Source organism: Lissotriton vulgaris, chromosome 3_1, assembly GCF_964263255.1.
Source record: "Lissotriton vulgaris chromosome 3_1, aLisVul1.2, whole genome shotgun sequence".
Taxonomy (NCBI): Eukaryota; Metazoa; Chordata; class Amphibia; order Caudata; family Salamandridae; genus Lissotriton; species Lissotriton vulgaris.
The window spans coordinates 666,973,947-666,989,969 of NC_141689.1; the positions used below are offsets into that span (position 1 = coordinate 666,973,947).

The 16,023-nt window shown below is 41.6% G+C and overlaps 1 protein-coding gene across 3 annotated transcripts in view; it reads right to left on the reverse strand.

Moving 5' to 3' along the window:
* Positions 1-16,023, reverse strand: part of LOC147726898 (solute carrier organic anion transporter family member 4C1-like) — a 575,548-nt gene that overhangs the window by 284,460 nt on the left and 275,065 nt on the right. For all 3 annotated transcript variants that reach the window (XM_086960969.1, XM_086960968.1, XM_086960970.1), the window contains exon 8: positions 14,016-14,211. In XM_086960969.1, the coding sequence (XP_086817095.1) occupies positions 14,016-14,211 (196 nt within the window). The remainder of the gene's footprint in view (positions 1-14,015; positions 14,212-16,023) is intronic.

Below are 16,023 nucleotides of genomic sequence, written 5' to 3' on the forward strand. Positions count from 1 at the left end.
TTTTCTCTACAACAACTAAGTTCAGTAGAACTTAAGTATACTAGTCTTGTTTTATATGTACCTAAAGGTACCTGTATGATCTTTCAAATGATACTCTCAAAGATTGCAATGGTAAAACAACAGCAAGCTCAAATCCCAACCGCTGATCACCAATGTGAGAAGTTGGCCTGATATATGATGTTCACTAGTTCTAGTGACCACCTTGTACCAGTCCAAACAACCCTTATGATGATTGGTTGTAAGTCAACCTTATAGACCAGCTATCCTAGGGGTAGCGTGGACAAAGCAGTCTTAGGCTAAACTCTGTAAAGGCATGTGAAGCAAGCTGTTTTACCATATACACTCTCCTTGAATACCAAATGAAAGGGCACCACACAGATATATATTGAAAATATATATATATTTATTTACTACAAGTATACCCTATACTCTTTATGAGTACAGAAGCAAATGCGTTAAAACAAAACAGTGTTTAAATATACAAAAGTTGCACAATATGGATAGGCCCTGGTGGCCACTCAAACCATATACTAAAAATAGTGGTATAAGAACCGCTATACGATCAGTGGTAAGGCCTAGGGCCTTCAGAATTGCTGGGACTACAAGGAGCTAACAAGTGACCAGGAGGCCCACGGAGTGCGTGTGCAGTGTTAGAAGTTACATGCGGGCGCCCATAGACTTTCAATGGGTGCGTAAAAGTTACAAAGTTACTGCAAAGGGAGTCTTCCGGATGGACCAGAACCTAACAACTTGAAACCTAGACACTAGAGATGTTACTCTACACAGGAGCAGCGGAGTGCCAGCGTTGCCTCACCCAGAGGAAGCGGGTGCATAGGTGTGAAAGTGCATCGGGTTTCGTTGTGCGGTTCAATGGAGCCTGAAGATGATGATGCTGCAGGCGGCCAGTCGAGAAGAGCTCCGGTGGATCCAAGGGTGGATCTGAAGAAGTGAAGACCTGAAAGCAGAGGGGACAATGTTCAAAGTCACTAGCCAGTGACTACCGTGGAACCAGGAGGGAACCAGTGATGTCGGGTGCCAACAGGTGAAGAAATGAAGATTGTCTCTGCAGCCACGTGGACATGAAGAGGTCAGCGACGTCTAGGAGTCTATCAGGAGTTGTCCCACAAAGGCTCTAGCTGATGGCAGTGTTGGCTTCTTGATTGGAGAAAACAGGCCTTGGCTAATGCAAGCCAAGCAGGAAAAGATGCAAGCTTCTTACTCTGACCAGCAAGGTCAGAGGGGCTGCTCCTTTTTACAGGAGCAAGGGCCAGTCTGGAGCAACCAGACCAGTGGTGTAGATTGTTGAATCGTCGCCAAGATGGCCACTAGCCAACGGACCAGTGACCGGGATGACGCGTCGAGGGGCAAAATGCAAAAGGGCCCCACGCAGATTGTGGAGATGCTGGAGGGCTGCTTTTCGGTGCAGATGCTGCTCGGTGGTGGGGCTTCTCAACCAAAGCACAGCATTGAGGATGCCTCGGGTGCTGCGCAGTCAGCTCCTCATGGGTCTTCCAAGATGGCTAGTCCCACGTCTCTCGGTGCCTCCACGGGTCTCTTCTTTTCAGGGACTGTGGATCGGGCTCTGAGATGTCTGGGAATTCAGGTCTTGTCAGGCTCTGGGCTCGGGCTCTGGTGGGAGGTGGCAGCAAAGCAGACGTTGAGTTGCTGGATGGTGCCTGTATTCACAGGGTGGTCACTCCTTGGCCACAAGGGAGATGCTCTTCAGTCTTCTGTGCAGCAGAACGTCGAAGTCCAGTATTCTTATTTTCAAGTCGAGTTCAGGATGATCTGAAGTCTTAGGACACAGCTCCTACTCTTAAACCAAATCTAGGGGCCGGATCACCTGCTAGGTCCCTCCTCTGGGTGGGACCAGGACGGGGGGTGGTTACACCCCCTTTCCTTTGTCCAGTTTCACGCCAGGACTGGGGCTGGGAAGCCCCAGCTCCGGGTTGAACTGGCATATGCACAGGGACACCTTGTGTGCCCCAAGCATGTCTCATTCTATTCGCCCTCACTAACCCACTACACAAAATCCTGTCTGGGGTGGTGCAAGCACCTCCCCTGACAGGAAACCCTTTGTCCAGGCCTCCCAAGCTGGAAGGACTCCCAGCAGCAGGAGGTCAGACTTGTGTCTGTGGTGGCAGCATCCATTTTGTGATGCTGAGGCTCATGTTTAACTTTACCCGGGTTTCAGGTTAGGTACATGTCGTCTCCCTCTAGAAGGGTGGAATGCTACCCCCGTCACCAGAATTGGCGAGGGGGTAGTATTCCAAGTCATATGACACCTTACTCGACATGTTTTGATAAAGCCAAACCAAAGATAGCATTTAACCGCGAGGTTCATAATGCACTTAAGAGTATATGGTATGGCAATATCATGAAACAGCTAAAGGACGTTGTTCCGAAAGCTGCAGACAGGCTCAGCTCATGCCAGCGAACCATCTCACATATTTCCAAGCACTCTGCCTCCAGGATTGATGAGGCCTACCACAGGAGTGACTTGTAGGAACATATGTGTCCATTTTAAGTTAGATATAGGTATACTATATCTAAGTAAGAGGTGATTACACCAACTTACCCCAGCTGAGTGATCAGCCAGTTGTGTCAAATATGGAGGCCAGGCCAGAGGTGGCATAATACATGCTGCAGCCCCTGGTAGGCATGGATACACCTATGCCTTGGGTACCTAGGGTACACTGTTACAGGGGCCAATAAGGTGGTCCAGTATCCAATTGTGTATGTACCTAAGGTACATGGAGTATATTTTAAGGAGAGAACAATTAGCCTGGGGTCCTGAATAGCAGGATCCCATGCCAACTAAGTCAAAAACCAGCTAAACACTAGGCAACAAGTTTGGGGGTAACCATAGTCAGATATCCACCTTCCTACAGCTACTATGATCTCCCAAACAACCTTTTCTAAATTTCTCCCTCGTGTATCTATCCATGGACTCATCCCGAACCTCATTATACTACTATGATTTCCCTAATCCCTTTCAAGAGACTTTTTCCTCCTTCATCTCTCCTGTTCCTGATCCCAAACTTCATCTTACTTCTATGATCTCCCAAATAACACTTTCTAGACTTATCTCTTCTATAACTCCATTATCCTATTCAATTCAACTAACAGACTTGCATGTCCACTGCTCAAATTAACTCATATTCCCATATACTATTACCCACTAATCCTTTTGAGTTACGGGTAGCATGTGACTCGCTGAAGAGTGCTTTGATGCCTCGTCAGGGTTAGTAAGCACTATATAAATTCAATTACAATTACAATTATAGTTGAAGGAATTTTTTGATGCCTTGTAGGAATTTTCTCATCTCTTCTTTTTTTAAATATTTTTTTATTGAGAGTTCATAAAAATAGAATATATCTTACAAGACACATTTGCAAATAGAATTGATACAGTACTGGACACATAAATACAAAGAAGTGATCAGATTGCATCAATTCAAAAACTTACTTATAAAGTGCAATGTGAATAAATACAGACAATCTGGCAGACTAATTATTAAAAAGATGTTGTTGCAGTTAGATTTTGACAGAGAACAAGCTAGGGTTCGAATATACTCCAAAACTTTTCATATTTCTTAAGGGCCCCTGATCTCAATGCATATTTTCTTACCCTGCCCTGGATTCGTAGTAATTTTGCCTTCCATACCTGAAAGGTTGGCACAAGATCTGTTTTCCAGGACTGCAAAATAAGGGAATTAGCTATTAAAGAGGCAATAAAAAGGGACTCATCATTTGGAGTATAACTCGAGGAGCAGCCTAGGACAGGTATTAAATCATCGAATATTATAGTGGCTTCTAGCTCAATGGAGAGGTATTTTTCAATTTCCTTCCAGAATGACTGAATTTTAGGACACTCCCAGACAATATGTTTCCAGGTACCTTTTTCTTCACAACGAAAATATTTGTCGGCGACTTGGGGAAAGATACTGTGAAGGAAGGAGGGGGTGCTGTAAATTAACCATTTATTATAAAATTGCATACGTTTAAAATTAGCGCCGCGGAAAATGGTTTTATTAAATTTATTTATCTTATCCCATAACTGCTGGCTAATTTCAATGTCTTCCCTGTTTTTCCACCTCTCAATGATCTTGCTGGAAGATTCCTGGCCTTTGTTTTCTTTTAATATTTTAATCCAGATACTCATCTGCTTTTGTATTTGCTTATTCAGAGCTGTAGAGATATTCTCTTTATGGAATCAATTACCTATAACAAGGTCTCTGAGTTTTGGAATAAGCAAAACGAATGACCAGTTCAAAATTGTGTGGGAGTGGTGTATCTGTCTAGAAATTTCATCTCAGGACTTCCACCTGTTACCCATAAGGAAGTCTTCGATTTTCTCAAAGCCATTCTCCATCCAGAGTTTTATTATATTATTGTCCATGCAGCCCTCCTCTCCTAAACTAAGGCTGATTAAACCCGTTGTGTTGCCTATTTTGGGAATACAATAAAAATTCAAAAACTGAGTTTTCTGTTTGAAGATCCACTGTAGGGACTTGTAACAAACTTTCTTTTGATCTTTCGTAATTCTAACCTGGTCAGTGATTTTTGATTCTGACAGCATCTTCTTCATAAAAAAATTGTCCACCTCGTGGGTTTCTGAGAGAAAAAAACTAAAGCTATGGTGTGCAAACGACACAAAATAATATTCTCTAATGTTTGGAAGGGACAACCCTCCTTGTGCAAATGGGAGATATAAAGTGCTGAGTGCATGTACTTTTTTAAAAAAGGAGGCCTGGATTGCGCAGGGAAAGGCACTGAAAAGAAAATTGAAAAGAGGTAAAATTGACATGCGTACTAACGTTGCCCGTCCCATTAAAGACAGGGGTAATAAATTCCAACGGTCTAAAAGAGACCCAACAGAGGTAAAATATTCAGCGAAATTCCGATATAAATATTCCCAGATATCTCTTTGTCTTGTATATCTGCCTAAATTCCGGTACTAAAGTGTCTACAGTGCAGTTGGCTAAAATAATTTCCGTTTTGTTAAAAGTAATCTTGTGGCCTCCTAATTTTAGGAAGTCGGAGAAGATTTTTAAAATTTTCAATTGGCTTGAGGGTTTGGAATCTAAAAAAAGAGCAATATTGTCCGCATCTCTTCTTATAAGATTTCAACTGCTGAGGAGACACTGAAACTAAATCTTTTGTAATGATATGAACAACAGTGAGTGGTGAAAGTGGTTGTATATCTCAATTCTCTTGTTAACTCCAAATGATGGTAGCCTTTGTTCAGAACAGGGCTAGAAAAGACAGAAGCACCACTTAGCTGATGTATTGTATCTTTCACTTATTGAGCAAGATGTCTCCCTCTTTGAAAAGTCTGGTTAGGTTGGCACATGTTAACACACAAATGGATGCTGCCTCCTGCTTGTTTCTTGGAAACAGGGATATTGGAGGAGGCCCCTGGTGTAGGACTTTGAACAGGTTCACTGATGTCAAGTTTCATAAGATTGTCAATTTCTTGTTCAACTTGTTTTTTAGCAGGAGGCCTCTAAAATGTTGGGCAACTATTTGGAAATCCAAGACAATGTGTAGATGAAGATGGTGATCTTTCAGCTTGCATGTGCCAAAAAACAGCTTTGGAAAATGTTTTCAAGACTGTTTAACAATACAACACAAAACCTTGAGGGTCCATGACTTGGGGGGCACCATTTGCGGGTCAGAAACAGTTTGCAGCTGGGTCCAAGGGCCAATGCAGGATGTTGGGGAGACTTTTATATCCCTGAGGCTCAAATCAGGAGGTCAGCAGACTTTCCCTTGGAGTAACTCTGGGAGTCCTCGGTTCAAGATGAAGTTGCAGGTCTAGTTCATCCTCCCCAGGCAAAAGGCTAACAGGGCAGCAGTCCAGCAGAGTGGCTCCTTTCAGCCGCACAGCAGTGCTTTCTGGCAGAGTATCTACAAGTTCAGATGTGCACTGACGAGTTGGTGTCTGAGGTCCAATATTTATATATAGTTGCACCTTTGAAGTTGGGAGAAGCTTTTAGGGCATACCGTTGACGTGCACAAACGCCCTGCCTTCCTGGCCCTGGCTCCATCTAACTATAGGGAATATGTATAGAGGTAGGAAGAGCAGATTCAATTGAGAGGCAGGTTGGGCCTAGCTTCTCCCGCCCATCCTAGCAGTCACGGCCAATTCATTTACATCTAATCTCCCCATTGTGTGAGATGTCTAGGAGGAATGCACAAAGCCCAACTGTCAACTACACCTAGTCATGTGATCCAGAGGCAGGTTATATGTAAAAGTTTCTCTAACTGGGAATTCAATGGGAAATTTAAGATTTAGAATGATATCAAGACAAAATTTGGTAGGAGATTCAACTTTAAAATACAAAAAGATGTAAATTGAAAGTAATAGATTCTTTTAAATGTACACTATATTTTTGAGGTTGTATACAGGTAGGGAGTTGTTGATGCACATACTGTATTAATGATAATAAACTGGTATTATACACTATATATATTAGAGATGTATGTTATATATAGGACAGTAGTCTTCGTGTGCTGAGGCATTATTGGTATATTTTGCAAATAATTTTGATGTTTTTGTATCAATGTCAAATAGGCTTTAGATATGAGTGATGTATGTTTTTTTAAATTTTACAACCCTGATGAAGTCTAAATGGATGAAACACTTTGGCTAGGTGTGACTGGAGACATTGTGTGTGGAAAAATGAATAAAAGTTGGATTCGGCACACAAAGTCGCTTTGCGGGTGTTTCGGCGGGACGAAGGCTTTGTGGATGGGCGCCGGCTGTTTTAACACGAACGGCCTACTGGAACACAGTGCCCACATCCTCCTCCCAGGGACATATAGGACTCCTTGTCCTTTGGAATTCCGTTAAATATTTCAGAACATGAAATGAGTCATACACATATTAAGGTTGCGAGACCGACCCCTTTTATTGCTTAGGAATCCTGCAAAGCTTTGTCCTCACTATTCAAAATTTCACAGTTCAACCCTGACTGTTTCAAACTGGATGGAAATACATATTCCAGCTTGCATATTGGGATACTGAGTCTGGGAAGGCGCTCTCCGGACTCTTTCCTGTACATTCGCTCCAAAAGTCGAACCACGATTGTAAAAGCCCTGAAGTTCCAGCTTGGGACGAAACGCGTCGGCTGTATGTTGTACTGAAAATTGAAAATAAAGATTACCAGAAGATTACCAACATCTTTTTGAGGAAAAAAATTCTTTCTTGTGCTAATATCATTTGCACTTATTTCTTGTCTCTTGTGGTGCACCTTTGCAGTTGTTTCATTTGTACTTGGATTCCCTAGGGAATAGGCACAGTGACGATGGGTGCCAGCCAGTGTGCACACAATTCCCTTTAGTAACTCAAGGGCCACGTAATATTTCGGGGAGAAAGGTAGTCAGGTGCTGACATTAGGAAGGGTCCATCGACTTATCTCTGTTTCTTACTTCCCCTTCCATGGTTCTGGCTCCAAACTGTCTAGGGTGGCCAATGCAAGGCCAGGCCTGGTGTTAGATTCCTTTGTGTGTGCTGTAGGCAGCACACTTTGAAATATCATAGGGTAGGATACAGCTATTCCCCAGCCATCCCATCAGGACGACCCATCCCCCTCACACCTAGAAATTCTTTGTTACCACATTTGGAAGCAATAAACAACCCATAACAGGAGAGCCATTCACAGTCATGCAACCTAGGACACTGGCAGAAATACATATTAGCTTAGGGCAGAACATTTTTAATTTTCTAAAAGTCCAGTGCACAAAACAATGAACCACCATACACTCCTACTACTCATGGAGTAACAAACAGTCAACTCTTTTATCTGTCTGAATGGAATTTTTATTAGACCATTCCTGTTTCTTTAAAAATTCATCAAACAATTTTTGGGGGACTGAAAAAGAAACTTAGATTTATCCAATAGTTTCCTTCAACACTCGCCACATCTTCACCAATTCAAAACTCTGGATGCAATGAACTATACTTTTTCTCAAATACAGGCGTGCTTTCCCTCACGGGTATTATTTTTCATTCAAGAGTTTTGAATTGGTGAAGATGTGGTAAAAATAAAGAGTCTTCAATGAACTCAGTCCTGCCCATACTCTGCAGTAAATAAATTTAAACTGGCAAAGTTAAGGGAGCCTCATAGGCAGTAACATAAATGAGCCCAGTGGCAGAAACGCCAAAAACCTTTAGAGTAAACGAGCTGGAGCGGCTGCTCCAACTCTAGAAAACAGAATATCCGGTCCATTTATATGAAGCCCTGATGATAGTCCCAGTACTATTCACCTGGGTCTTGAAACGCTTTGGCATTTTGGGAGGCATTTAGTTTATTCCGAATGCGGCAAGTGTTGAAGGAAACTATTGGATAAAGGATTGATACACTATTCAGATTCTCTTTTGACGCTGGAGCTGGAATAACTTATGTGGTTCATAACATTGGATATGTTCATGTTTATTACTACATTTTGTATATGATGTAAATTTTTCTGAAAATAGATTTTGCATCCTTTAAATGTATGAATACATTAATTGATGTTGTCATGTTGCAAGCTGTTGCTAATAATTTTTTCACAGTTTCTAAGTCCATTTTTGTCTTTAAGTGTATGTTATTGTGAATGTTATATACGTGCAAGTTCATGTGTACATTTGATAAGTCTATGTTTCTTTTTCAGTCCCCCAAAAATAGTTTTGATTAACTTTTAAAGAAACAGGAATGGTTTAATAAAAATTCAAATTGGACAGATAAAAGAGTTGACTGTTCATTACTCCATGAGTAGTAGGAGTGTACGCTAGTACGGAGCCGGGTTCATTGTTTTGTGTTCTGCATTTTGAATAGCCCTACCTGGCCCTTGGTCCTTTGGGCTTAACCCCTATAGGTTTTTGTAATTTTCTAAAAGTGGCATTTTCAAAATTTTAACTGATTATACCATTAAAGATGGTTGTAAACATCACTGCTCTATCTGCTAAGTGCAGTAAAGCAACCCAGTATTAGCCTATTGGAGAGATAGTCTTGCAACAATGGAAAACTCCTCTAGGAGTTTTTCACTGCCAGGACATGTAAAATATAAACCCACATCTTACTTTTTAAATACCCTGCCCAATATTATTTAGGGCCTACAATAGGTTCAGGCTTGGTGAAAGGTTTTATTTCGCTAGGTCAAAATAACAGTTTAAAACTGCACTACAGACCACAGAGGCAGACCTGAGACTTTAAAAGGTTACTTTGAGTATTGCTGCCCAAACCTATCAGTTAACTTAAAGGACCTGGGTACAGGTAGTATCATTTACTAGGGACTTGCAAGAAAATGAAATATACCAATCTAGTGCAGGTCAGTTTTAGCATGCTTAGAAGGGAGAGAACAAGCACTTTACCACTGCCAATGAAAATGGATTCAACAAAGAAAGACAGAGGAAGGCAGAAATCTGGGGTGATCCTGAAGAGAGGGCCTGGTCCAACAAAAGGTATTTTGCCGAATGCTCATTTCAAACTGATCCAGTTTCTCCAGTTCAATGGGACATATTTATCACCTCAGAGTTTGGCACTGATCTATCAGGATAGATCTTCAACATGTGACAGAGGAGGATGGTGGGGCCATGGGCCATAACAACATATTAGTAATATGTGAAGGGATGAAAAACTCACAGATGATTTGGCTGAATGGGAGGAGATGGTAAATAGGTTGTTGAACATGCCAAATAACAGACCATCTTGAATGAAAAATGGCTGATATATATGTCACGGAGTATTTTGTGTGATACTAGTGGTATTTATTATCCTTCAGATGGGATTATGAACATGTTTGATATGGTGTTGGTAATGTTTTTTGAAAAAACAAAAAGCAGAGTTAAAAATGTAGACCATTACATTAACTCATTTGAGGTTTGACCATAGCTTGTATAACTGAAAAGCCATTGGCAGGAAAGGCAATGCTTTCCTCGGAATTGTTGGATAGAAAATATATTAGGTTGCAATCTTGGCAATAGGGGCTGAGCAGCTCCTGCTTGTTCTTAAATAGGAAGTTTACATTTTATACTGAGGTCACCAACAGAGGGCAGGTGCCCAGTGAGGTTGCCACTAGTTCGACAAAAGATCAAAGTTAGCCCACCCACAAACATGCCCTTAGTCTTATCAGAGTTCAACTTTAGGAATTTCTGACTCATCCATGAAGTAACTTTTTATCATGTCCAAAAGTTAGTTAACTGTGTGTTTTTCTATCTTCACTCCTCCATTCCAAGTATAATTTGCATGTTATGGGCATAGATTATTACTTCCAAATCAAAGCATTCAATAAGTGTAGCTAAATGGCCAACATAAATAATAAAATTGTTGGGCTCAAAGAGAATCCTTGAGGTATCCCACAATTCGGATTGCATAACGAGAAGCTACAAGATAGAATACAAACAGGTTGAATGCATCCAGTCTAAATCAATCCAGAGCCTTAGCCCTGACTCTGGCCTCATACAGTTGAGGTATCAACACTGAATGTGACACAGTGCACAAAGAAACCAACATATCAAGTGGGATAAGTGCTGTCATGTTTCCTATTCCTAAATCATACAAGTTTATTTATATGGGATACTTCAGTTCAAAGAAATGAATGACAGCCAGCCTCTGTCTCATCTATGGTGGCATTTGCTTCACAAATGGAGTTAGTTTTCTATTCACCTCTAGGAGGGTCAGCATCAGATTTCTTAAGCAACAGAATGGACAAATGAAGAGGTCAGAGTCTGACTAATAGAGTCTAATATAAGATGGAAATCTTTTGCTGGGAAAGGATCCAGCGAGGAGCTTGACCTGATGGTCAAATTTAAGAACAGTGGATTTTCCAAAATTGGTAAGTGCAGAATCTTCAGACCTGAAAATGTCAGTAAGAAGTGAAGTTGAATGTGACTCGAAGTTGGCACAGATTGATTGGATTTTTTTTACAAAAAATAGAGATTCACATAGCTCTTTCACATGATAGTAGTTTCATTTGATGCTAAGTTAGTTCTGTGATTGTTTCAACCACTATCCTAATGATCTAGACATCATCATTTTTTAGGTCATCCATTGAAGAGTATTGCCTCTCCTGGGTAATAGCATCACACGATCTGGACAGCATCTTTTTTTCTTCCGCTTCACACTTTTTCATCACTACGCTATTTTACACGTACCTCAATACTATGTAAATAATATATTCAGTCTAACATAGGAACCCAGGTATTGAAGACCTAGAGCTTTAACATCTCCTGTTGTTTTAGATTTATAAGAATATAATATATGAGGTATTTTTTCTGGATACCCTAACTCCTCTACACATAAGAGATGGGACCTTATTACAGGGGGCAGTATTCCACCAAGAGCGGTAGTTAGGTGGAAATCCACCACTCACCATTCTAAGAGATCCTCTGTCTGGAATTACAATGTCTGCAAATTCTGGGCCTTGTAATCCCAGATCTGTAAATTCTGGATTTAATATTCCCAGGCCTGAAGACAATGGTTTCAACATTTGTGTGGCACAGTCTAGCCTCCGCATGACCTTGCATGTTTATAGGGTGGGCGCAAAAAGGGCCCCCATCTGTCAAGTACTGGATCGCTCCCTCTCCTATCCTTATGGTATTTGCCCCCAAACAACATGATTGCCCAGGATATCTGGCATAGTCTGTGCTGCATGCAATACCATACTTCCCTACCCTGTCCACAGCATTTCATTGGGGACCAAACAATGCTCTCTGTGGCATGCCGACCTTCAGTGCCCCTAATTTCCCCAAGGATTAAAGACAGCCCCAGGAGGAGCGAGGTGCCCAGGACTATCTGAAACACCTGCATTGAAGCTTATGCATTATTTGTGGATAACAACCAGTAATGAACTTTTCTCTACCAAGGAATTGCTGTTATATGCCTTCTACATCAGGAGTCAGCAGACTGCTTTATTTTTATGATAACGTTGCTTCTTTGCAGAGTTGACGTTTCCAAATTTTGGAAACGATTATTTAGCAGCTCAGTTGCAGTGGGTGGCCGGATGGTTGGGAAACTCTCCTCCTGTTGAGCTTATCTGAATGTGGCATCCCCTTGTTGATCAGAGGATTGGATAATCCTGTGTTAGAAGTGGCAAATTACTGCTCATGCAGAGTCTTGAGCAGGACAAACACTAGGTAAGCCTTTTCTCCCAGCTATGCACTCTTTCTGAGCACTGATGGCTTGTCTCTGTATCCGATAGGTGTGCCTGGCCGGGGGTGGGGGAGGTCATGCATTGCAATACTTGTGTGGTGAGGGTGGATATGATACTTTAAAATCAATCAGAGAGGAGCATGCTCTACATGCAGGCCAGTTTTTGTGTTTTACTGCTGATGAGCATCACTAATGCTGCTTAGCCTCAACAGACTGGCCAACACCATGCACATACAGTGTTGGATGCACTCTTGGACATTGGCAGGAGCAGGGGGTGGTCACCAGATAATGCACAGACAGGAAATGCAGCTGAATACTAACCTTCAACCCAAAACAGTATGCATGAATGATCGCTTCAAAGTCATTAAAATTAATGTTCTCCATCAGACATTCATGACCCCTATTGAACTGAATGAAAACATTTGAATAGACCAAGACGGCTGTCCCGTGTGCCAGTTTCACAGTGCCAACATCCTTTATATTGTCTGGGACGCAATGAGATATGGCCATTCTGGGAACATAAAAGACCTATGATCGTTAGGATTTCTAGTGTACAGATTGCTCCTACCCTAAAGTATTCCTGTTGGGTCTGATGCCACGCCCCAGTAAACGGAAATTCAAAAGTAGATTTATAGATCTAGCCCTCACTCTGGGCAAAAGGCATATTGTAGAGAAATGGAAGATACCAACCCCACCCTCTTGTGCTGTATGGAGTAAAGAGTTACATAGATGGGCAGAGGCTGAAGGCAACACGATAGATAATGATCAGAGACAGCAAGGGGGTAGTGCTTGCAAAAACAGTGGTCAACATGTTATTGCAAATTCGCAAGCATGATAATACCTTTGACTCCGGATGGGGGAAGGCGGGAGATACGGGGCCTTGTCCTTTATGCGCGCCCTATGTGAACTACACGAGCAACCCTTAAACCCATGGGATCCCGGGAACAGAACCATCTTTAGGCAAGAATAATTTTCATTGTTATTATTTAATAAAAGAAGCAATAGCCTCATGCACTTAATGGCAAATTGAAATTAAATCACACTAAGCCCCCGTAATCGTGAGTAAAAGAAATGGATAGATGCACATTTCAATAGGATACATAAAAAGAACCAGTTACAAACTAAAACAAGGGGCAATGTGTCACTAGTGACACAAGAAAAGCAGACTCAAAAATCAGGAGGTAAATATTGATAAAAAATAACATAAGATTCTCAAAACATTCCTTGCTGCAGTGAAAGAGGTTCCTTATTTGTTTGTTGCTTAAGTGTTACAAAGCACCACTCTAGATTATGGTGGCTTAGTGTGAGTTCATGATACCAATGAGAACCATTGTTGCCTTAAGATTGTGCCCCGCATGAAGACATCTTGATTGATTTCCTCAAAGGTGCTCCAGGATATACATATGGAGGTTGGACTGTATGATTTTAAATGGTTCTACCTCGCTTCAGTCCTCATTGAAGTTATCACACATCCCACGCTGCTGGTGTTCTATTGGACATGTCCACTAATTATCATATGTAACAGATTTCTTTCCTTCATTGTTTTAAGCAGTACCTACCCAATGTGAAACTCGTTATCTTCTCCCTAACTAGCCTGCTGCTTTCCGTTTTACCTGCTGAATTCCCTATTACCCCCCCCATTTTAGAGCTACTGCTCAACCAATGAGCATAACTGCAGTTAAGTTGCCCTTCTATGAAAACAATACCTTAAGATACAAAATGTTGACTTGTTTCCTTAATGTAAATGAATTGAATGATGCCCATATGCTATCTGTTGAAGATAAGTATTCATCTGTAAATGGAATACATGTAGCATCATGATGTACTGCAGTAATTACATACAATTCACATCATTTTACTTCGAATTTTGCTTACCCATTGTAGTTCACAGAGACTCCTGCATATGGATGATTCCCACATTTAGAGAAGAGAAATACGGAACAAAGTGCAAGTGCCAGCGCTGCACAAATGACTGAGTACTTCATCACATTCCTACAGTTCATTTTGGTCTTGGATATTATTATGCCACCAATTACTTGGCCAATAGCTGCCGCAGGAATGAGGACTCCACCTGATTTTCAAAAAGCATGAAGAAAAGTTAAAGCTTTACTGCTAAGAATGGAACGTTTATAATTCAGTTTTTTTATATTGCTATATACAAAAGCAAGCATAACGTGAAGTTGATTCTGAAATGGAATACTTGTATCTACACCCATTAGAGATGTGTAGTGTAACCAAGAGTTATATGTGACTATGGGAATCCCCAATGGCAGGCTATGCGAAGACAGGTTACATTGTTGATATGAGCTTAGACTGAACTAGTTGACTGACCAAATGGAGGATTCCACACAGGTAACAGACGAAATCCAGTTTCAATACTAACAAGCACTGGCGTTGCCAATAGGTTTCGCATTTGGAAAGTTGGAGCTATTGGTTTTGTAAATGACATTTTATATTTATATATTGTTATTGACAATGCCAATAACGATATATAAATATAAAATGTCATTTACAAAACCAATAGCTCCAACTTTCCAAATGCGAAACCTATTGGCAACGCCAGGGCTTGTTTTAATATGGGGATATTTTGAATATTGGAATTTTAGGCGCCTATTCATGGTAACAAGAAACCTGGTGCACATGGCCCCACGTTGGAAGCTGGCCTCGCCTCCTTTTCGCTTGGCACCGCTTTAAGTTGCTCTTACCTGTTAATGGGAAGTATTTTAATTACGAAAAAATTAAAAGCACGTATGGGTTCCCGGGATTCGACGCTTCGAGAAATTTGGGTTCGTAAATTCGCAAAAGACGGTTGCAGACAAAAAAGGATTATAAACCCCGCTTTAGGTCGAACAGTGAGGAGACACGTGCGTTTTCGGTTTAACACGTCAGCGCTTCTGCTCCGAAGGCCTAATAATTTCATTCTGTGCGAATGTGTATCTTGTAAACGTTAATTACTCCTGACTATGAATAAACAAACGCTGTTCCCGTTTATCAGCACCTCGCAAGTCTGCGTTTTCATTTTTTCTGGCACACGCGCGTTAATACCCTGGGCAAGACGCAGCGTACAACCTCTTTTTCCAGTATAAACCTGTTTTATGCAAGTTATTCAAAACTGACCATTTTGACAGTTCCTTAATCACACAGATCTTAAAAAAACAACACTCGCCACTGGTTTTCTTGCGTTGTCTAAGCACCTCGAACCGAGAAACCTGAAAGTATATTCCTGGGATACATACATTGGTTGAGTTCTAGAAGGTTCTGAGCCTGTCTGACGGCGAGATCCCGACGTCGATTTGTTTGAACCTTTATGTTCACTTGTACTGAGAGAACTGCATATGGGTTCTTTGTGAATTCGTGGGGGTGGGACGTTCTAGATTTTACATTTTTTGTTTTGAAGAGTTTTTTGGGGGTGAATGTGGGTGGGGCGCATTTTATCGCCCAGGGATTGAATACACGCTAATGGGCCCAGAAGTAAAATAACGCCGAACAGTCCTGTGATTGTCACAAGGCAATCCAGCAGCTATGAATCGCTCTAGCCCGCCCCTTTACAACCTCCTGGGAGGCAGCGAGTTGTCCAATTCACTTTCATTTTATAAATGGGGGCTCCCACAGCCATGTATGTAGCCAGCTCTGCGAGTGAATGTAGTTCACAAACTCCCTGATGCTCTTGCACGCCCATAGCCTCTGTCAGTGGGATAAATATGCATACTTCCGGAAAAAGCGAGCATTGGCAAAGCTAATAGGTTTTACTTTAATTTAAGGTGCCTACTCGTGTAAAAACATTCATGAATGGTGTTTAAATACGTTATTAGGGAGATGCGCGGAGGGAAGCCGGATGGGGGCGGGAGAGCCTGGTGGGGGGGCGGGAATGCGAGCGAGGGGA